General features: G+C 36.1%; 1 protein-coding gene across 2 annotated transcripts in view; it reads left to right on the top strand.

The window, feature by feature from the left end:
* Positions 1-23,972, top strand: part of OTUD7A (OTU deubiquitinase 7A) — a 161,705-nt gene that overhangs the window by 117,544 nt on the left and 20,189 nt on the right. Inside the window, exons 7-10 of one of the 2 annotated variants that reach the window (XM_067305330.1) lie at positions 1,944-2,162; positions 13,716-13,817; positions 15,364-15,491; positions 17,312-17,424. In XM_067305330.1, the coding sequence (XP_067161431.1) occupies positions 1,944-2,162; positions 13,716-13,817; positions 15,364-15,491; positions 17,312-17,424 (562 nt within the window). The remainder of the gene's footprint in view (positions 1-1,943; positions 2,163-13,715; positions 13,818-15,363; positions 15,492-17,311; positions 17,425-23,972) is intronic. The other variant, XM_067305331.1, reaches the window with a different exon arrangement.

Here is a 23,972-nt window from a genome sequence, read left to right as displayed (position 1 = left end):
TCACAGTTGCTGATTTATGTGATTTACAAAAATCTTATGCTGTTACTTGATAGTTATGTTGGAAAATATTCTGCATATTCTATGAAGAAGAATAATCTACAGGTTACAGTTAATCTTAGAATGCTGTAAAATAAGAATTGAATATGAGAATTAGCAATTCAAATCAAAATATAATCTCATCGAGACCAACTTTTTTTGCTAGGCAGCTTCAGCTACTGCGGACAAACGTGGGAAATGTTACAATTGGTTTGTGTTTAAGAGAAGTTCTTTCTAAAGTCAAGTGTTAAGTATTTGGCCCACTTTCTAAAATGTAATTAATTCAATGCCCTTAAAAGTGGTGTTACATTGTCTGTACATTTTTATTGATATAAACAGACCTAATCCATTTGGCATAACCAAACCCTTGGTGTCTATGGTATTTTATGAGTTTCATAGTTTGCTTATGTTCCAAGTTTAAAAATCTCTATCAATTTTAACTGAACGATTTGTGGTTTAAGTACTTGGAGAGTACTAATCTACTGCATGAGTTTATTTTCTGTTATCCATTTGCTAATATATTTTATTCTGATATTTATTTCATTTCTTTACCCAAGAGTTCCAGACTGTTTAATATCTTTCCTGGTATTCTTCCTGCTAATTTTTCTGTTTATCTATTATTTCTGGACTTGTTCTTTTGGACACCAGAACTGAGGACCTAAAGTAGAAAGGAGTGACATGATAATATTAGTAATATTTTCTCCTTTTTTTAATATTCTAATGCTTATTTTGCTTTAATGACCCTACTGACCATTCAGCAGACATTTTTTCACTGTGATTTGTAAATCAATGCCCAGATCTGTTCTAACGCTTGCAGTATTCATAAATAATTCAAATTATAGCCTTTAGTGTGCCTTACATGGCATTTGTCCACAAAGAGTTTCAATATAGACTTGGCGTATAATAAGACATTAGCTCTGTAGTTTATTTTTTGTAAAATAATACATTCTTTTAAAGCAGACTTGTTGATTTCATCCTTCTTTTTGAACTGTGTATTGTTCTACGGATTAGGATTTTAAAAACACGTGCACAAAACCTGAGTCTGTCTTAAATTAACATTAAGATTGCTTTTGGGTAGATCGTTCTGAGGTTAAAGTAGTGTGGCATGTTTGGTGTGAAGTAATTGTAGAATGCTGGATTTTTTGAACCACAAGTCAACTAAATTTTAGCATTTGAAGCATTTGTTGGTTATCATCTGTCTGCCAGTAAGTGTCTTCCAATGCATCTTTGGAAACATAAGATAGCTTTCTAAATACAATTTTATAGAAATACTTTTCTTTCACATGTCTTGTCTTTAATTGTTTATCTGTTTTGCTAGAAGCAGAGTGAAGTTCATCTATAACTTGCCATAGGGATCCATGGTAAAAACTAAACAATCATTTACCTTAGGAAAATACCCACAAAAAGGTAATAAACAAGGAGAGGAATAAGTGTGACATGAATGGGGATTCACCAGGCTTGAGGTATGGGGTGGTGGAAGAACATTAAATAATAATATAATACAATAACAAATCATATACGTAATTAATAATATACACATAGTATATAAATATATCTCATCTATAATGTGTATTATATTGTATATATTATATAAATAATATAATATATAATGCATAATATATGATGTATAATATATATAACAATGCCTATAGTATGTTGTATAGATAATATATAATAATAAAATAATAAGAATTTAAAAAGGACAGAGAGAAAGCTTGATGTCAGGTGTGAGCAATACTCTTCTCAGGTTCTTGTCAGATGCACCACTTGTCTCCATTTTCCTTTTATTAAGTGGAAGAACTCTGACTTGCAGCGTTGACTGGCATTTGATGTAGTCTTACAGTCTATAATGTCTCTGTGTTTTTTTGGGGTTTTTTTGTTTTGTTTTTGTTTTGTTTTTTTTACAGAGAAGAGACTTTCCAGAGGTATCTCTCATGCCAGCTCAGCCATAGTCTCTCTTGCTCGATCACATGTAGCAAATGAATGCAGCAATGAACAGTTTCCTTTGGAGATGCCAGTCTACACATTCCAGCTACCTGATCTTAGTGTGTACAGTGAAGATTTCAGAAGCTTCATTGAACGTGACTTAATTGAGCAGGCAACAATGGTTGCTTTGGAGCAAGCAGGTGGGTAAATACTTCAGATGTCAGCAGCTGGGCAATCTGGCATTTGGTTTGGCATTTTTGAGTCATGCTTCATTTCTGGAGTTTGCGCACCATGCATGGGAAAATAAATGCCAGAGGGTAAAAGCAAATATGCTCTTTGCAGAATGACACATAGCCTGATGCTCTATTTCTTTTAAAACTTTATAGCGAAAACTGACACATTTGCTTAGTAAAACAAAGAAATTGAGGGAGGAAGAAAGGAGTGCAGATGGGGAAGACATGCAATAGAAAAAGACTTGAGTCTGTATGGTCAGGGTGTTGATCTGAAGAGAGAAAAGTGTGTCCTATTTAATGTTATTAATAGATTAGGATTCTCTCCATATTTGATTTTCTCCATTTATGAAATGCTCACTTTTGTTACAAAGTGCTTTGACACCTATCAGCTATGTAGCATTTAAAATTTTTATTGGTTAGGGGCCAGTAATATTTACCATAAACATTTCATATTCTACACAATAAAAATTATTTTAAAAAAGATTTAGCAGAATACAGTGCAAACTTGTGTTTTTTATAAACGAAAGTCTAAGAGGTTGCAGGCCTTATACATACTTGCTCATGAGGCAATTCAGATTTTTCTTGTTCTTCCTGTATCTCAGGTATTCCTTGCTAGGTTACAGCCTCAAACTTCTCATATGCTTAGGTCTTCTTGTTAATCAGGTGTACTAGATGTATTTGAAAGAAGCAGAGAGCAACTTACTGAGGATGCTTGCTGTTTTGGTGCTTATCTTGAATGTTCAGGAGAGTCTTGGTTCAACACCCGTCGCATGCATGTATGCAGAATTTTTGGCTGCTGCACTCTTTAAGAAGAGGCTGAAGTACTGTTAGGCATTGTCCTGGCACTGGCACTGCGGAGCTAAAGGCTCCTGATAAGTATCACGAACAGGTCTTTTCTGGTGGGTTTAGTGGCACCTCCTAGCTATGGTTACAGAAGTTGCTGGTGCATCCTGCTCTGGATACAAATTGGCAGATAGAGTGCAGACTTGCTCTGGGAGAAAACGTGAATAGGGCATCCTTGTACTCTGAGTTCTCCTGTGGTGACTGCTGAAGCTAGTGCAATAGAGAATGCAACTTAATGCAGTTTCAGATTATCCTAATTTGGTACTGGACGTTGTCAACTCCAGGGTAGACAGGGCAGACAAGCTTGCAGACAAGCAACCCCTTTTCAGATGCTGCATTGGTACATGAGATCACCTGTAATATGTATGCAAGAGCATTTTGCTCTGTATTTCCTAATTGCAAAATGCAATTGCAAAATAGAAAGAGTGTAAGAGTATTTCTGTGTTTTACAGTGTCCTTACTTTCTAGTGGCAAAGATCTGTATTTTTTGGAAGAGAGATAGTGTTTATGTCCTGACTTTACAGTTGTATGTTTAAAACCCTAGAGACAAAAAATACAATCTATATTTGTATATATCTGTACACACACAGATATTTGTTATGCATATTTAAATTTGTTATAAAACATGAGCAGCACTTCTCAGTGAAATAAGTCTCTTTTGTACACAAATGTTTGTTGCAATATTTGCACTATAATCATACTTATTGGTGTAAGTGGCAGAACATGGCGCACCACCCACGTGTCCATTTCCTGAGCTGCCAACAGGTATGGCAAAGCCTGGCAAAGCCTCTTAGGTGTTTTCATAGATGTCTTCCACAGAAGAAGAATGTGTTAGCCAAGTGAGAATCATCCATGTCTATGTAGACTTTCATCAAATTAAAGCTTTATTTGTGCAAGATTGGACTTTTTTATCCCCAAAAATGCTTTAAGGGAAAATGGTTGACAATTACACACACACAAAAAAAATCACATCTCATAATATGTGCGTCTTTTTTGTTTTTCTATAATTCCTGCAAAACTTTGTCAGCTGAGCTGGTTTATCACCAGAACTTTAAAGGACATTTTTTCATGTACAGGCAGTTCATGCAGTACTTTCTCCTTCTCCCTTCTTCCCTCTGAAAATCCTATCACCTTTGATCTGCTTGTAGCTCACTTTAAAAGTGTGATAGCAATGGTGACACATCCTGTAAAAACTTCGTGGGAAGCCATTTGTGAACAAAATCATGTAACCCTGTATTCTAACATGTATATTGAGAAAAACTCTTTGAAAAATCAGTAAGTTTTTCTGAACCTGCACTAGGAGCATTCTCTCTTCCTGACACATGATGGAGTATCATGTAGGATGTGTGTTCTTTCTGTGCAATGTCCTGAAGGGACTTCGGGCTCTTGACCCATTGCTTTCCATCGGGTGGGCTAGTGCCCTTAGTTTTCTCTCTCACTCTTGCTGCTTCAATGGCTGAGCTCCTTGTGAAGCAATTCGTACACACCACACTTAAGAAAAAGCTTGTTTTCCATTTCTCAGACCTTTTACACTTCCATGTCCCAAGCATGAAAGACCCAAAGTGATGCAAGTCGGGACACTTTTGTGGAGGATCAGGTCCATGTCTAATTCTTTTCAATCATTTGTGTAGCTGTGTAGTGCAATTTAATTATACAATTGAGTTGTTCTCATGAGGAAATTACATTGCAATGACTAAGAAAGGAAACTTCTTCAAATTTTATTGCCGCTTGAGAAAATAATTTGCATGCATTGATTACTGTTTTTCTAATAAGAAACTGAAGACTTTTAAAGTAATACTTCATTATTGCCATGAAAAGAGGAAAAAAAATAATTTTAATTCATATTTATTAATAGTTTGAAGTTTTAAGTCAGCCTTGAAAGATGTGGAGAAATGTAGTTAATATCATCTGTGCTTTATGAAACAAGTTTCTTAATGAACCATTAAATGAACACATGTGTATTGTGAAATTTTAGTGTATGCACTGACATGTTGACTCATATTTTAAGCTGATGTAATCAATGCTTAATAAATTAATCTAAGCCTGAAAGAATGAAGCTTACAGAGAAGAAAACACAGATCTAGAGATTGGAGGCAGTGATGGAGGTGTACAAGATGCTCTAGGGATTGAGAGGCAGATGCATTGGCCCCAAAAATAAAGCTCGTTTGGACGGGTCTGGAAAGACTGGGATCCCAGCATGGGTGCACCTTGCATGCTAGGAGATAGAAGAATGGCTTACAAGTATGGAATATGGAACAAAGGAGATAGAAAGGATGGGATTAGTGTTCTGATCTGGAGCCAGCATTAAGTGCTAGCTTGCCTCAAAACATTAGAGACTAAACTGCAGCTGTTCACGATTTGCTTCATAAGCAGCTCAGTCATTTAATTCAGAAAAGATGTGGGAGGAAATGGGGCATCAGCAGTCTCATCTCCCATTCATCAGTCCACAGTCACTGCAAGATGCAGAAGAGTGTGTTTACTACATTACACTGCACTGAAAAAGTCATTTCACTGCAGACCTAAGACTTGCAAATATTTTCAGTTTCCTCATTATATAGATCTTACAGAATCCCTGTGTCCAACCCTGGTAATACAAAGGAGCTGTAAAGTCAGATTTCTTGACTGCCTTTATATAATCCAGCAGTGACTATTGCTGTTTTCTGTTATTGGCTACATTGGCTTGTGTAAGGCTGTATATTCACCCAAGGTTTCATTCTCAAAATTCAGTGCATAGTTATACTGTGTCTGTTCTAACAGCTAAAGTGTTGCTTGTTATTGATCAGGGCGTGCAGTCCCAGGGTGTAGGTAGGACCTGAGCCAACCTGGTGTCACACTGTGCAGCTATCATGTATCATCACCTGCTCGTTTTTTGACTTTGGTAAGTAATGTATTTGAAAAGCAGGAGATACTTGGATAATAGCACCACACAGTAAATACTTTAAAAAGTCAAGCGGTATCCAGACGGCCTTTTTCTGAAAAAAGCTACTGACAAAAAATAAAGCAGAGAATGCTACCAAGCAACTATGAAGAATGAAAACTGTCTTCTATCAAGAAAATGCATCTAGTTTCTCTAGGAACCAGCTAACACAAGCAGTGCAGGATGGCTCTTTCCTCCAGCAGCTCAACCAAACACACTTAATTTCATAGGACTATCAGAAAATACCCTGTTAAAATATCATTGTTTCCCTAGGTGCTGTAGTGAAATTGCAGCCCTTCAGTCAGTTACACAGAAGTACAGACTAGTGGATCACAGTGGTTTTCTGACCTTTAAAATCAGGGAATACATGAATTTAGAGCTGACATCATCTTTTAATTCATCCAGAGCTGGCTGGCTTTGAACTTGAAACAGGGTTGCTGAAACTGCTAAAAATTTTCTGCCTCTGAGTATTCCTCTCTCAGATCTCTCCACAAATTAGAATAAATTATTTATTCTTTTCTTCACATTACTTTAATTAGGGCAATAACTTGACTCACACTGGAAAAGTCCCTCTGTTGTACCTCTTAGAAAATATTATGAAAGTGGAAAAGCACTGACTGTTTCAGTCCTGACACTGGTTAGCACTCTTGGTGAAGAGTGTCAGTTCTCCCATTATTTGCCTTGTGACGGCAGCAAGAGCCTCCTCCCCAGAGCCTCCCGAATCCTGAAAAGGAGGGGGGGGAAGAATTTGAAGATCTGGTGCTTTTGATGACAGGTATTCTTTTATTCTTTTAGTATTCTTCTTAGTTTACTTATGTAAGCTTTCCATTCAAATAAACTGGAATTTCCTGGGAAACAATTAAGTTAAACAGATCAGACAGTGAATTTTTAAGAAAATCATTTAAGATTTCATGTAAACTGACCTTTTGACTGTCTCTGTTTAAGACATACAGATATTCAGTTTCTTTTATTCCCTGCTTATCATAGGCATATTGTTGTCTGAAATGAGGAGAGTGAATTAATATGAAGTCATTTAGCCCTATACATCTTCTTGTCTCTTGCCAACAGAGGGCCCAGTTTGACTGTGCTTTGATCACTGACATCAAAATTAATGGATATGGTGCATTCCCTGCCCTAAAAGGCCTAAAATCTATTTAAAAAAATAAAATAATAAATAAAACAGGACAGTAGCTTCTGCAGCTGAGATTGGGGATGTTGTCAAAGGAAAAGAGAGAAGGGTGTGTTTGAATTTTGGTTTAAGGGCATGAATTTCAAGAGCAAGAAAAAGATGGTTAGGCAAGAGAAAGGAGAAACTTTTTTAGGAAAAGAGCAGCTTACTACTCACAAAATGTAGACTGGGAGAGCAAAATTATCATTAATAGGCTGCAGCACATGCTCTTTAAAGTGCCCATGTAAGCTGGATGTCTATAAAAGCCTGTAAGGTTTTTATACACTCCTAACTTGTTTAGGCACTTGCTCTCATTACATCTGTATGTGAAAGAATTTTTGGGTTATATCCTACCTGTGCAGAAACTCAAAGCAAGATTCTTGCCACACACAGTAATGCTGCATCAGATATTAAAGGAAAGACCTGAGTAAGGCAGTGCTCTTTACTCACTCTCTGTTACTGGAATGCATCCTTTACTTATACGTATCATTGTTTTTTGAATGCTGCTCTTAGGTAGAAGCAGTTCCTTAGGCATTAGGATTCGTCATGCACCTATAATAGGGTTTTGGGTTTTTGTGCATCTTATAAACTCAGCTGTTCATTATTACCTGAATTGGAACGAGATGGGCTTGCCAGTATTGTGCAGACGGATCTTTGAATCCTCTTGCAGTCCTCAGTGTGGTTGTTTGGTGGAGGATGGCTCTGATAGTGATAATGTTCATTGAGGGCTGTGTGACAGGAATTCCATAATTCTAGATATTATGTTGCAGCAAGTGGATTTTTATTAGACACACATGTTCCCCTGTGGGCATTCAATGTGTAGTCTGACAGAGAGAGAGAGAGAGATTATGAAAACCAGGAAAATCTTTTTGTTTTTTACAGGGTCACTACTTGGCTAGGTTTGAGTCACTAATGAAGCAAAAAACTGCTGTAGCGAAGGGCTCAACATAACATAGGTGGCATTGTGGCTACAATCAGTGGTCTCGCACAGTGTTTTTACTGAACAGAAAAAAAAAGTATTGCTGAGCCAAAGTATAACTCAATATAACTATTAAAATTAAAACTGTATGAACCTTCAAGAATATTGCTGTCCTAAACTTTTCTTTCCATACTTGGGCCTGTATTTTCTATAAGACATTTAATACAACTATATGCAAAATAAGCGTTGTTCTGCCTGGGCTTCACGTCTCCAAAAACAAGTCCCATAAAATTGGAAATGTTTGATTTCAAACTTTTAAAAATTAAGCTTCATTAAAAAAAAAATCATGCTTTTTTTGGTCTGTAGAAACACTTTCCTATCCCAGACTTTGTGAACAGCTTTTAACAGAATATATGTAGAGAGCCAGAACAGCAACCATTATAATTATGAGAGAACTGCAGTCATCATTTCCTGAGTTCCAAACTAGAAATGCATGTTGGTGTGTAATTCAGTTCTAATATGAATGACAAATATTGTATCATAGAGTAAGGTGAAATGCAATAATGTTATAGAAAAGCATGTGTCTTGAGTTATGAAAGAAAAAAATGAAGAAAACTGATAAGACTCAGAACTCAGTATCAGTTGTCTGCGGCCAGTTTGGCCAAGTTGTATGTTTCTGTGCCATCTTATTTGACGACCTTTCTCCTTTGGTTTGCATTCCGGTCAGTAGCTTCTGTGGCAGTGCTGGTGTTGCTTATGCATCAGGCCAGAAGAGAAGCATTGATTTGATTGCTCAGTTTTACTTATTTCTTCATGCATGACTCAACATTGCATTTCAAGGACATAAGTAAATAATGAATAGCCTTGAAGATGCTACTGGGAAGCTCATCCACCCAGACTAAAGCAGAGAGCGCTCTTTTGGAAAGTCCTTTATTTGAAGGACAGAAACTGTATTGGTGGATGCTTTATTTATTTTAAAAAGTTACTAGTCCCTGAATGATTAATATACGAGTGTGTAAAAAAGCTGTTCTTGTATTTTTCTTCATGTCAATACTTGTAAGCAAACATTTATGGTGCGAAGGGACTAAATCCAAAAATAAATAAATTAACCCTTTTAGCTAGTCATGTAAGAAACGAATACAAAATCTCCATATCATATAAACCATTGAAGTAGCTCTGCTGAAATCTGGATTCAAGGTTCCTGCACACATTACAAATTGTCTGACTTATTCTGAATGGGCTGAGTAATCCTCTGTTGGTTTAACTGGGCAGTACTGTACAGACATCTAGGCTGCACAGTGACTAGCTGAGCAGTTACTGCTGTTGTATTACAAAGAAAAGTTGGTGGGTGTTTAGGGTGAACCATGGCTTTTGAGAATAAATGAGGTGTCCAGCATTAGACCTGCTTTGGAAGTTGAAAACATTATTTTGTGACTGGCTTATCTGGGGAGTGTAAGAGAGATGGATTTGTGGATTTTCTGCTCAAGAAATGAAAGCGTTTTTAGCCTAGTATCTTAAGGAAACTGAGCTTATGTCACCAAGCTGCTCTTACGTCATTGTATGCATATGTCATTGTACCACTGCACAGGGAACTACTTGTTTTTCTTAGTGAGAGGTCTGCTCCAGCAGTGCTTTTGAGGAGTAGGCCTAAGACTGGTTTACCTAGCTGTATGAGACAGATTACTTTGAATAGCAGAGTGAGGAGGTACCTTAGAAGACAATCACAGTCAGTCTGAGGTAAAGTTGTACAAGCTGTGACAAGACACTTCACACATTTTCCCATCTTTATTCATCTTTTGTTTTCTCCGAAAGCGGATTCTGTTTTTCTGTAAGGATTCTGCCTTATTTTTCTTACTAGTGGCTTTGCCCATCAGAAGCTGTTTGTCTTTGACGCAGTGATACGCCATCTAGCTTTGCAGTGAAACCTCAACAACATTCAGTTGTCTAGAGCTTGAGAGGGCTTATCGTGTCTAGGACCTCCTTTTGCCCTGTCAAGAAAGAGAATTATTAAGTCGCTGTTAAGTCCTTGCAAGCTTTTGGTTGTTAATTCTGCAAAGAAACAAGGCTGCCTTGCTTATTAGTAGATTAAACTAGAAAAAAAGAAAATATGTGCTGGAGAAAAGGAAGAAGAGTCAAAAGATTTATGCAGAGGTTCTGTAGAGGTTCTTCAATATCATATAAGATAATGTTTGCTTTGAATTGGTTTGGCTTTTATATGTACCAACAAGCTGGCAAACATTTGGGCAATGAATACTCTATAATGGACCTTAGCAGACTGGAAAGCAGCACTGTATGAGCTTTTTCATGGGATAGTCATAAACCATAATAAATTCTGTTGCCTATTTTTATCTTCTTGCTTGTGCTGTTAATGGGCTTTTGCATAGAGGACATCATGCTGAATGCATTCTCACCTTATACAGCGTATCTATGTGTAAGGCATCAGGGGCTGACACTGAAAGCCAAACCTGGCCCCTATTAGTACTTGAAATGCATTCTCTGTTCTCTGCTGTCTTCATTTTGAGTTATTCAGGTTATGTAACTATCTGCCATCCTCTTTGGCAGTTTCCTCTGGTAAGTCTTGGAGCAAGAAGTGATATACCTGTGGCTTGAAATAAAACATGGAGGCTTATAAAAATATCATTTAAACCTTTCTAGTGTCTGTTCCCAATACTCCAACATTATGAATATTGTTGGGTAAAAGCCATGTTTTAAAATATGCAGCAAAGAAATGTTTCTTATTTCCTTTTCCTCAAATACTGATTTTTTCAACCTAACAGTTGCTCAAGACCAGCTTACATTCAGGCTTATGGTTGCGGTAGGTTTACAAGATGGCAGCTTTTGATGTTTGCATCTTTTTCTGGGAGTTGACAGATACTGTATTGTAAAATGGTGATAAGCAGGAGTGTAAGAAAACATATTGTCTGTTTTTCAAAGCTTGAAATACTTTCCCTGAGGTTCAATATACTTTCTTTTTATAATATTCTCTCCCTCTCTCTCTCCACATGCATGTGCACATGCATGCGCGCACACACGCACACACACACACACATATCATTCTGTATCAGAATGATTGATTCTTGTGCTCTGCATATAGGAAGTGCTGCTCTTCCTCTCAGGGAGTCAATATATGCTTTATATTATGTAAAGTCTGATATACACTATGTAATACAGGACTAGCCCAACATGGAAATACAAAAGTAGTCTTTTCAGTCATGGGGATACCAGATTCTGTTGACAGTTGCTTTTGAATTTGCACCCAAAGTCTAAGTATTTGGCACAGAAGGGGCAGTATCGTGTCTCTGTGTCTGCCTCTTTGATTGTATGTTGCTAGATTGCAAACCTGATTAGGACTTTTAATCTTGCTATAAAATTTAGATCAAGTTTTATTGTACTAGAATATGGCCTTATTAATTCTCCGAGTGATTTTGCTTTAAAAGAATAGATTAGTTTCTTGAAATAGTGTTTTTTTAAGATTAAATAGATTTAGTGAGAAAGTAAGGAGCGAAATTAAGTATGGAGACCAATGGGAGAAGTGGGTCTAGTTTGTCCAAAAATATTGTCTTCCAAGACAGATAGAAATGAGCCTGAAATGCAACTGTTTTCACATTGGACCTCATTTACTTTCCTCTTGATTCCTAAAGGGATTTGCTATAGCCATTACATTGGAAAAATGAAAATGCACTACTACTTTGTTATAATCCTCTGCATTTCTGCTAATTTTTAGTAAGCCATAAGCTTCTTGAAGTTAACCAAGCCCACGAACATGTTTGACATAATCTACTTGAAATCAGATCACTTTCATAGGAGCCTTCTCAGCTATTCAAAACATTCAAAAACACCAGACTTTGAGATTTATTTTCAACAGTTGCTAGTTAATCTGCAAAGCATATCACTCAGTATACCCTTAAGTAATTGCTAAGATTTGTCTGTTTCGGGTTTTGTAATTGTACTTTATGTGGCACCTCAGTTTAACTTATTACTGAATATGATATCCCCAAAATATTCTGCCAAAGACAGGTGGCAAGTTGTTATTTCACAGCCCACAGACGCAGGAGTTGCTAAAAATGGTAACTTGTTATTTCAGATTTATCTTTCCCAAAGGCTGTCCAATAACACTTTAAATTAAGCTTCTTTAATGCATATTAAATTTAGAATTTAATAAGACTAGTCTGAGATTTTAGGCATTTACAAACTAGCTGCTGAAATCATATGAGGATTACCTAGTGTGCTTAGTAATTGATCTGCAATGCATTTTTACCTTTATAGTGCAGTAACTCTCAACCCATACTGACTAAATGAAATTTAATGACATAGTTTTTCTTCAGTACTGTATCCTGAAGCAAGTAACAAGGGGCACATGTTAAAGTATCTTTAGACTGTTTTTTGCACATTATGTGTTACCTGCTGTTACAAACAAACCAGTATAATTTTTAATGAAAAAATATTAATGGAGAAAAGTTTTCTCACTGCCTTAAACTCAACATTTCTATTTTGGGGGTTTAACCATAAGCCATACATAGATATTATTTCTTCTCAGCTTGCAAATAAAGGAATCGGGGAAGAAAATTTCTGGAAAAGAATACAAACACAAAGAAATTGTTTGAGTCACCACAGTCTGCCTATTGCATTATTCACTGTATCAATTGCACATTACTTAAAGCCTTTCAAAAAGTCTTGGGAAATACACCAGCTGTATTAATCATTGTTAATCATCTGCTTTTCCTTATCCCCAAAGGTGTTATATAATTAGACGCATTCTCTTTCTTTGTATTAAAAATTTTCAAATAATCATTGAACCAAGACTTAACATTCCACTAAGCTACCACACAGCAATCCATGAGCCAAGGATGATGTACTTCCAGTTTTGTCTTTGACATTAATACTCTTCATGGCTTCATTTGCTTCATCCAGATAACTCTGAATATTTGTATTCTTGTCAGTTTGTTTCATAATCCATCTCTGTTGTATAATCTGTAAAATATACTTCATAGAGTAAGGATGGATAAGTGGATCTTTTAAGTGATGTTTTCAAAGGGAGAAGCTACATGCTATCCTAGACCTTGGGCTGGCCGTGTGGTCTCATGTTTAGTTCTTCTCTGGTGGTGTAGCTGTTGATTTCAGTAAACCTAATCATGATTTACACTATGGTAAGTGGGAAGAGAATCAGTGCTAGAAACAATCCACCTGACTGAAACAATAGTACTCTGATAAACTTACCTAACATTAATGTTTCCTGATTAACACACACACACACACACACAATACTTCTGTCTTCTGAGACTTTACTGCAATGATGTAATCTTTGATCTGTGTATAGCAGGCCGATGGCCATTATATTTGGAAACTGATACCCAGACCCATAAGGGTATTTAGACAATGAACTGCTTGAAAATCTATTCCTGAGTGAAGTATTTGAGAATGGAAGATGCAAATTAATTAAAGGTGCTCTCATCTTATCCGAAACAAATTTAGAGAATAGTTATGGTTTATCTGCCTCTTATTTCTAATCCTTTTCAGTTTCTAACTCTGGCATTAAATTTAAGCTTATTTGGCAGAAACGATTTTTACAGTTAACCTTCAACATTATTCATCATCACTATATATATGCCTATACTCTGTGTTCATCCTGTTTTAGCATCCACTCAGCCCTTTTAATGGGTGCTTTCTTTTTAGGACGACTGAATTGGTGGTCCACAGTGTGTACAAGTTGCAAACGTCTTCTTCCCTTGGCTACAACAGGTGATGGAAACTGCCTCTTGCATGCTGCCTCTTTAGGTAAGGGAAAATCTGCACAAGAAATCTTTTACCAAAAATATTTACTCTTCACTATCGCCGTAAAGAGCTCAAACACATGGGGTACAAAGACTTTCATTAAAAGCCTGGTTCTAGAGCAGCATATTCTTCTTCAGCTTTCACTTACAGAAGTGTTTGCTGTAGGCATGTTTGAGGGATGAAGCTGCAAGTTTTATCAGGTTGATATCAGAAGTATGACTCGAACAGTATCATAAAGCTTTCATCATGGATGCCAGTGACTCACATTTTCCATACTGAGCCCAATCTAACAGTCCTGGTACAGGTGAAACCCTAGGTGCTTCTGCAGGATTGTCTATATTGTGGATGAGAAATTACATTTGTTCTCCTCTGTCTTTTATTAAACAGTTGTCTTACTATCTTCAAGAGTACAATATGTGTTTATTATCTCTGTTGACTCCTTGGAGAGGTTAATTATATGGGAGACAGAGTTTGGGGTGAATTAAAAATAAATTCCGGTTCATTAATCATTAATACAAGACCTTTGAAAGCTTTCTTCAAATGCTATCAAATAAATAAAAATCTCTGAAGCTGAAAATCTGTAATGTCTTGCATGTCATAATTATTTTGAGGAAATTCCTTTTTTTGTTACTGTTGCTAAAATCTTGCACCAATAGAATTCCCAAAGGTGATTTTTTAAAAACATTGGGATTTTTAATCATTGGAAGAGACTGTTTTATTTTTTGGAAGAAGTAACAAGAAAAATAGATTTTGTTTCCAAGGGCCCTTTTATCTATGCCCACTCCATTTTCACCTTCAAGGAATTGTATGTTATTTACAGCAAATGCTTGAAGTATTTTGACTTGAAAAGTTTGAAATAAACATATTAAATGCCAGCAGCTGACAATATAATAATTGAAACATGGCTGCCTATAGGCACATGTCTTGGTGAGAGCTCTGCTCTCTTTTATCATAGGGTACCATTTTCAAGTACATGAAGACATTTTATTATCTTCAAAGGATCTTGAAAGCCTGTGGCTGCTTGTATTTTTGGACTTCCAGTCATCATGAATGCTCATCTCTTTACTAGGATATAGAAGCCAAAGAAAATTTATCATCATGCTGTGTAAGAGCAGAGTCTTATGGGTGTCTGTATCATCATTTGAGATACACAAAACTGCCTGTAGTTGTCATTAGCATTCTGGTGTCCGCAAGCTCTGTTGGTAACTCCAGCTAAAATCAAAACTTGTGCATTGAATATTCCATTACTTACAGCAAAGTTGAAGTTGCACAGAAACAAATACTGAAACAACTGAAATCCTTAGTCAGTCCATAATCAATCTTTAAAATTTGTTAGAATTCTGTATTGTTGTTCATTAGCTTATCTAACATTCAGTGTTTCATTAGGAAACCTTAAAAATGAGTGAATTTTTTTGCTACTAAGGAGAATCTTAAATAATGAATAAGCTATGCTGCTTTTGCTTTAAAACAATATTAATTGTATTAATACTTACTGTTTCTATTTCACTGTAGCTTCTTTAAAACTGAGTGCCTTCTTCTGCTATTTTAGGGATGTGGGGATTTCATGACCGGGACCTTGTCTTGCGTAAAGCACTCTACACTATGATGAGAACTGGAGCTGAAAGGGAAGCACTGAAAAGAAGATGGAGGTGGCAACAGACCCAGCAGAATAAGGAGGTCTGTATAGCCTAAAGACAATCTTGTTAACATCATGTAGGGTCAAAAGCATTCTTCTGAAGTTTGGTGTGAAAGTGTTAATTGCTACCAAATTCCCTGTGTTTCAATTTTGCATGTGAAAAGAGATATTTGTATTTAGAATTTGAGCATCAAAATGCAAATGTGTTTTTGGCTTTGTGGACAGAAATATACAGTTTCATATCTATGAAGTTCTAAGATGGGTTTGGAACCAGTAGAAAATTTTGACCTCCAAAATTAAGTGTAGACTTGATGATCTCAACCATTCTTTATAATTTAGCTCTCATGAGCATTTTAAAATGAGTGGATGGAATACACAAAAGAAAAGAATTTCATTTAAGAAAGAGCTCCCCAGAATGTCAAGTTAGTTTTCTTAGAGCTACGACCAAATATTGAGTGGATTTTTTTTTTTTTAACTAAAATCATCTGTAGATTTGTTTTAACTAATGATTTAAAGCTGGACTCCATCATGTATTTTTTTCTGAGGATATATGTGCCTAAACAGTGGTTAGAAAAGCCAGTTTCAGGGCTAATCATCATCCCAAAGATAAGGATTTTTGTCAGTTTTCATTTTGTACTGGAGTCAGATTGCTGAGATTTAATAGAGGTTAGAGCTGTTTTTCCAGGAAAGGCTTAGAAGCTACAGGATGTATATTTTGATGTAATAATTTCCAAAGAAGTATTCTTCCATCAGATATTTATCCTCAGTGCAAACTTTTTATCTCCCTATAAACATCTTCCCAGGAATCACTTCCCTGGATGGCTTCATTTTGTTTGCTTACTTGTGTGGGTCGGTTTTCCTGCCTGCAGTGAGATGTACAAGCAGTTTCTTCAGTATTTCTCTTTTAACTGTAATCCTGGAGACATTTGTTTTTCAGGAGACTAAAAAACCTTTCAAGAGCAAAACGAAACTGCTGTTTGGTTAAGCGATATTTTTTTGTCACATTCAAAATTATAGGCAAAAATGCCCTTTCATTTAAACCAAGTTGTCATGTGTGTGTTTCCTTTATATGAATGTTAACGGAGAGCTGTTGGAGAATTAGTAGATTCAGTGGAAATATGAGCTATCCACAACCCCAGTGTGCTGTTTCTCTGTTCGTTCCTGCATTCTCTTGATGTGGGAATTTATACTTCCACCAATTTTTAGACACCATGAGAAATCAGATAACTGGTTTTTAAATACTCCAACGTGAATGCTGATCAGCCTCAATGAAGCGAACATGGTCAAATGTTTGTGGCATATTCGTAATCTGCTTGTGGTTGGCAGCAGTCAGTGCAGAGAAACGGAGCTGTCATTGGCTCAGCGTTCTTCAGGCTACCTGAAAACACAGGGGCACAGAAGCGTTCATTTACCTGTTCTGCTCTTGAACGTCTTTCCCTCCTCTCCCCAGTGAAAGAGGGAGAAAGCATCACCTGTCTGCCAAGGAGGGCATTCATAGTAGTTCCCTATTTTGCAGAGGAAAGCCAAGTTCCAGAAATGGGCAGTAAAGCAAGCTAACCATCTTTGCAAGGAATTCACATGGGTATGAGTAAGTGGACCTCAAAAAGTGAAGTGGTGTGTTTGCAGGAGCAGACCCATAACTGGAAACGTAATCCAGTGTATAGTTAGTGTCTTAGGTCTGTTTTAATCAGCTGATATTCTTTTCACCTGAATAGAAACATAGAACCACTAACAGTCCAATATATTAAACCATATCATGTATGAAACTCAAAATACATTAGTTTGCTGTAAATACCACTGCAGAATTCTAGTTATATTTTATACTAGCATAATCTTAAAGGTATTTCATTCTCTCCCTTAGTCAGGCTTGGTATATACAGAGGAAGAGTGGGAACGGGAATGGAATGAACTGCTTAAGCTGGCATCAAGTGAGCCTCGCACACATTTCAGCAAAAATGGAGGCACTGGTGGTGGGTAAGTTTGGGGTAAAATAAAATCTTCTAGTTTTTGCTCTCAGTAGGAAAACTATACAGTACAAGTGAATGAAGACATTTATAGCACTGGCAAACTGCCTTTTCAACCAGTTGTTTGTTTGTTTGTTTGTTTGTTTTTGCGTAGTAGAATATAATTGTCTAACCATTCCATAACAATATTTAGCAGTTTGACTGAGTCTCCTTGTACAGTTCCTACACTAACTTGAGGTGAATTTGGATCCAGAAGAGTCTGATTTTCATAAATCTTAGTTTTCTAGTTTCTGAGACAAGCACAGAGTTTGTAGCATTTAGCATCAAGGAAATGAAGTTTCTGCTTCTCACTGAACATGTAACTTCTTTTCGTAAGACTTAGCAGAAAGATGACTGTTGTTCAGATATTGTCACTGAAGCATGGAGTGAAATAATAACGTCACATCTTCTAATAACATTCTAGAAGATAGTAGTTTGTGCCCCAAAATCTTGTTTTCTGTGTTTTAGCACAGTTTTAATGCTAGATTCTCATTCTTGTACATTTATTTCAATCCTTTCTTGCTTTGTAGTTCAAATATAGCAAATATTCATGGAGATCTTTTGTTGGGGCAGATCACCAAGTAACTCTTCATATTTTCTACTTTTAAATTGCTGTTAATCCTAAGCATACAGAAAGAAAAATCATATTTCTGGTATTAAAGCTAAATATTAAATATTTGGATGCACTGTATTTTTAAGCATAAAGCAGAATATTGAGTTATACTTGGTAGTCTCAGGAAACCATTCTGAAAAAACAATACGCTACTTTGATCTTTGAACAGTTACCAAAGCTTTGACTAAAAATTGCAATAATTTATATTGTGCTGATTGGAACAGTTGCCCTTTCTTTGACTATTCAAGCTTTTATTACTCCTATGTAATATAAATAGTACTCTCAAAAGCAAGGATTATTTAGATATTGAGTTTTTTTGAAATTGAAATTGCTTCACTATTCATCCTGATTAAGTTTACAGTGTTGCTGGAATGAGCATAAAGTCCTTGCATAAGTCTCTATTTCTAAGAGCTTCAAGTTCTTTTCATACCTAATACCTGGTTCTTTTCATACCTAATTCATACCTGGATGGATTCTACAAGAATATGACTGATTGCAGTTACTTTGATTAAGCTCTGTAGAGTTACAGTGTTTTCCAGTTACTCACCTAGTATTAACAGACAAGAAAGGAGAAAGGGTGTTTTCTTAAAGATCAGCTTAGTTTGTATGTTTGATTTTTTTATAATATGCACTTAGAAGCATTTTAGTCAATTAGATTTGTATAGAATTTACCAGGGAATTTGGTAGTTGGGATAAACCCAGTACTGTCTTTATTACTGCCGGCATGCATTTTAGTTTAGATGTATAGAAGCTGTTGGATAAAATGGAAAAAAGATATTAGTGTAAAAATTTGGGATCATATAGTATCTACAGCAATTAAGTACCCCTAATATACATATGGAATTGAATTCTGTCTGCTTTAAATAGCTAATTTCAAAAAGCATACCTCACTGGAACAGTGCAGTTTTTCCAAAAGAGTATGATTATTGACCAGCCTTAAGAATGCAGGAACTTTAGTTTTTGTATCTAGTGTTTGTAACTAAGAATACTTAGTGTTTGTTTAATTAGAACACTTTTTTTTCCCTCTAGCTGCCGTTTCCCCTGGAGAAAATTGCATGGGATAAGTAAATGACAAAATGGGGCATAGAACACAACGAGAGTAAAAAATCTTCTGTATTCTTTGAAAAAATATTACATTACATTTTCCTTTTAACCCATTGATATTAAGGATAGGGAATTCTCCTAATGCAGGAGGAAGGTGTTTTACAAATTGTCAGCCACAGTGTGTCTCATTTTCATGTATTTTGAAGCTTAAAAAATAGATTTTTTTTATTTTACTCTTAATTTTTCCTCTCTGTTTCAAGATACTTTCCTGTAGATATGCTTTAGTCTTCTAATGCAATTCAATTCAATTCACATTTCTATTAAATTTGACCATCCACCACCAATCTTTCATGGCCTCATTCTGTCTGTTTGATTCTGTACATGTTTCATACAGTGCGTAGGTTCTGTGTGTTCCAGTTAGAGATGTCCTGACATGGAGATTTTGCATTTGCCAGCCAATCAGTCGTCTCTAACTTTAGTTCTCAGTTACTTAAAAAGAGAGTATCACACTGTTAAATAAAGGATTCATTTAAATTTTTTTCATGATTTCATCATGGTTTGCATTTCTCTTTTTGCAAATGGGAATGAAGTAAGGTTAAACAGACAACAGTTAATTTTTCCAATTAAACAGTTAATTTTCAAATTAATAGCAAAAGCAAAGAAGAATTGCCAAGAAACTTAAGCTATTAAAAATGTGAATATGCAATTCTCATTGCAATCATTCCAAAGAATAGTGATATAATGAATTGGTTTTTCAGTGTAATGTACCCAAAGTTCAAAGTAATAGAGCCCTTGAGAAGGAAAAGGAAAAAACGGTGTTTTTCAGATGTGATTATGGCATTTGCTATTTAGGTACTGTATTAAGAAAGTTTGCAAATTAGCCTTTGAATTATAGATGAGGAATTCTTCTTTGGTGTCAGAACTAACTAAAGCATCCAAAGTTGCATCTGCTTCAAAAGAATTTGGTGACAACATGGATTTGGAATTATGCTGCCTCATTCACCTGCAAGTTTGTTTTATTTATTTTTGAGAGTGAAGTGCTTATAAAGGAGATCAGCAATTGTCACTGAATCTCTAGGGATTTCCCTTTTGAGAACCTTCTCTTTTTGAGAGCTGGAAGTTGGAGACAAAGATGAAGGGAACAGAGAAAAATCTTGTTATTAAGTTCTGGTTTCCAACACGTGGAATCCTTCAAGCAGTTTAAACAGGCTAACTAACTACGAAGCAGAGTCTTGTTTTGAAACTGATTTGCACATCTTTCCGTAAATGTAAAAACAAATTTCAGATTATCATAATTGTTTCATTTATCTCTGTTTACAAGCAAAGGCAGGGCTGAACTGAAGCAAGTGCTTTGAAAAAGGAAAATATCTTGCACCCTTGCTTTTTGTTAAAAACCTGACTATTGCAATGCCACTAAAGAGACAAAATTCCAAGCCCTTCGTTTGTTTTGCAGACTATCTTCAGTCAAGGATTTCAAAGCCTGTTCTAGCGGTAGGTTGAATATCATTGTTGTTATTCCACTTCTTGGAAAGCAGCTAGGGCTGAAAGCTAGATGTCATGTAGTGTCCTGGTATAAGCTAAGACAGATTTTGAATGTGGATGGCATTCTTTCTTAGTATTAACTGGGAGCTTCTAGGTAGCTGTCTCATATTCTTGATACAATTGGCATTGTCTTGTTAAGCCAAGTGATTTGAGAAAGGGAAGAAGGGAAGGAAGACTGTTGTAATCTTTCCACGTGTCATTAGAGTTATATTTAAGGCAGCAAAACCTGAACAATTAAACAGGAAGTAGCTTTCAAATGTATCTAATTTCTGAGTTTTCACACTTGGTTATGTATTCAGAATATTTCAACATACTATCCAAACTATTGCAAAAAAATGAAATGTGATTACTGGCATTCCTGTAAACCTAGGAACTGCAGTAAAAGATATTCTTGCGCATTCTCACATAAGAGAAGAATCTAGTTCACTTAATCACTTAGGGAAGACGTTGCTTAAAAACTGTTGTTGTTTGCCCTCGTTGTCTGCTACAGGAGTGCTGTTCCTATTTAACTAGTTCAGTGCAATTATAAGGGCACTGATAGAAAAAGGTTCAGTAAAGCAAACAGTAGATCTTTTCTACATTAGCTGAAGTGTCTGATAGATATAGTATCTTTTTATCTGGCTTATTTTTCAACTGTAAACTGTGCTGAAGCCTAATATAACTTGGAAATACTCATATTATTGTGATAGTTTAAATATGCTAGTTCAGAGAGCCCTTCTGATCTGAAAACCTTGAATGTCCTACAAACTGAAGAAAAGAGATCAAGTTCAAGACAGAGATGAGATCAGAATTATGTTAGGCATTAAAATTAAGTAATAGTACGGATATGGTGAATGTGCTTTGCCTTACTTAGCAGGTTTCTGTTGAATTCTAGATGTTTCATAATTGACAGATGTTTGCATCTCACATGCCACAAAAGATGTTTTGCACAGAAGTATGCATTTCCACACAATTAAATACAGTATAACATTCAAATCAAAGTAGTGAAAGCTGATTTAGGTCTTCAACCTTCTCTTTTATTTTATGCCTTGAAAATTGCTTCTTAGATATTGTTTCTCTATGGTCAAAAGCTATTGATGTTTTTAAAGAAGAATAAATAAAAGTAGGATCTTGAAACATTCATATTCTGAATCTGTTGTAGTCAATGCAGTGTACCCATTTTTTCTTGGAAGAAAAGGAGGAAATCGTACCATTACCATGTGGTTTCTGTGTTTGAGTGAAAGGTCATTGCTGAAGTACTGTGCAAGGGAAGCAAAGGATAAGTTCCTAAACTTATCTACAGCAGCAGTTTGTGCTTGCTAGTAAGCTGCAACTTTGACATATGATGTTTGTAATTTGGGGAGCCCTAAGCAGGGAAGGAAGAGGATTCAGAGGTGGAATGGTGGCAGGTCCAAAGGTATGAATTCAGGTTTCCTTCTGGTCTCATGCTTGTACCAAGTTACCAGGTTGAAGAACCTGATACAACTCATGTTGTTTCAGTGCAGCTCCACTGTCTACAGGCATTGGTCTGCCCTGCTGGGAATACTGCTGGGGTCTCCCAGGCTCTGCGTGAGTCTTGCTGTGGAAACGCAGAATAGCTGTTATGAGTCTGTTGGACAAACTGTGAGAATCTAGAGCATGTGCTTGGGAAAGAAAAGCAAGGTTACCATAGAGAGCCATGTGGAAGGAAATCCAAGGACGTGAACACAGAGCACTTGCTCAGAGATTACAGGCAAAAGAGGAATAGACAGGAGATAGCAAGGTGGAACAGCAGGTTAGGTCACTTGCTTTTTCAGACTTCTGAATTCTTTTTTCCTCATTACTGGCTATAGTATAAATCAAGTTTTCCATGAGAGAGGGAATCTCTGTGGAGTGCTGAGTAGATGTGCATCCTGTTCAGATCTGAGACAACAGCATTCCTGTAAACTAGATTGAGGTTTTTTTAACTTACTTTTTTGTTAATCTTTTTCTACAATTAATATAAAATATTTGGTCAAAGTGTCCTGGCTGAGCAGGATGCTGTAGTGTAGAATTATATAATGTCATATTTGTGGATTTTATTATTGAAAACTTAACTTTACATGAACAGAGGGATTAATTTCCATTTCTTAAATTTTCTTTCTTCAAAGTTATATTGACAAAATGAAGTTGGCCACAATTTTCGTGGCCATATACTTGTGCTTAAATAAAGGACCATGAAAAAAGTGGAATAAGTGGGTAAAAGGATGTGGCAGGTTGATATGGGTAGTTGTTAATGATTATATTTTTCATTCTCATTAGCCTTTATAAAAATTCATACTGAATGCTTAGCAATGATACTGAAGTACTGTAATATAGTCCAGATAAATTATGGGCAATGATGAAACAAAATTGAACACTGAAAATGAGAAACGAAAAACAGATGTGTAATAGAAGAGAGGCATTTGAAATGTGTGAATGCGACCATTAATATTGAATCAAGCAACCTGGTGATGTGATATTCAAGAATAGAGAAGCTCAGTGGAATTTTGGACTTCATGTGCAGTCAGGCAATTAACCATCAATTAACCAAAGGGATAAAGGGTCTTCTGATACAGCTGTATCTAGAATATGACTTTCACATCTAGAAACATCATTAATTAGGAGATAGAGAATAACTAGAGGATTAAAAAAAAAAAGCTTTTAGAAAGAGTAGATTCTGGAAATATTTTATCAGGAAATAAAATCTTCGTTTCATATTGTCTTGCCAAGAACATGATTCTTCTAACTTCCTTTTGGCTAAGAAATTGCTATTAGGGTGACATAATTGACTGCAAATGTTGGAAAGCTGCCACAGCCAAGGATGGAGAAGAATTCAGTAAGGAATGTGAGAGAAAATTACAAAACAGAGAATTTAGTTTGAATATCAGGAAAAATTTCCTGACAAGTTTAGGGAAGGGGAAAGTGGACCAGGGAAGGACAGGTGTCTCATTGTTTGAGCAGAGAATTTGTATCCTGCATCAGCCTGTTGTTAATAATTTATATTCTGCTGTGCTCCCTGAGTTAAAATGAAAAATTGTAGTGTAAAGTTCCAGGGCTGGGCTGGATGCCATCAGGGCTGTGGGACGATTACTGGATTTGGCCCACGTGTTCTAGAGCAGTGCCCATACAGTTATATTCAGTTGTTATTTTTCACAAATCTCATATAATGAAAATTAATACTTAAATTACATGCAGCCATTTCTAGTTTGAGTCAGGTGTCTTTATCACTGTATAGAGGTTGCTGGGTTTGACTTTCCTCTGGAAAGAAGTGACTGAGTGGGAGTCGAGTATGAGCTGGTCGTGAGTGAGGAATAAGCTCTGTTCTTCTGGATACTGTCTTA

The sequence above is a fragment of the Apteryx mantelli genome, chromosome 15 (assembly GCF_036417845.1).
Source record: "Apteryx mantelli isolate bAptMan1 chromosome 15, bAptMan1.hap1, whole genome shotgun sequence".
In the NCBI taxonomy this organism is placed as follows: Eukaryota; Metazoa; Chordata; class Aves; order Apterygiformes; family Apterygidae; genus Apteryx; species Apteryx mantelli.
This window is presented reverse-complemented; position numbering and strand designations above follow the sequence as displayed.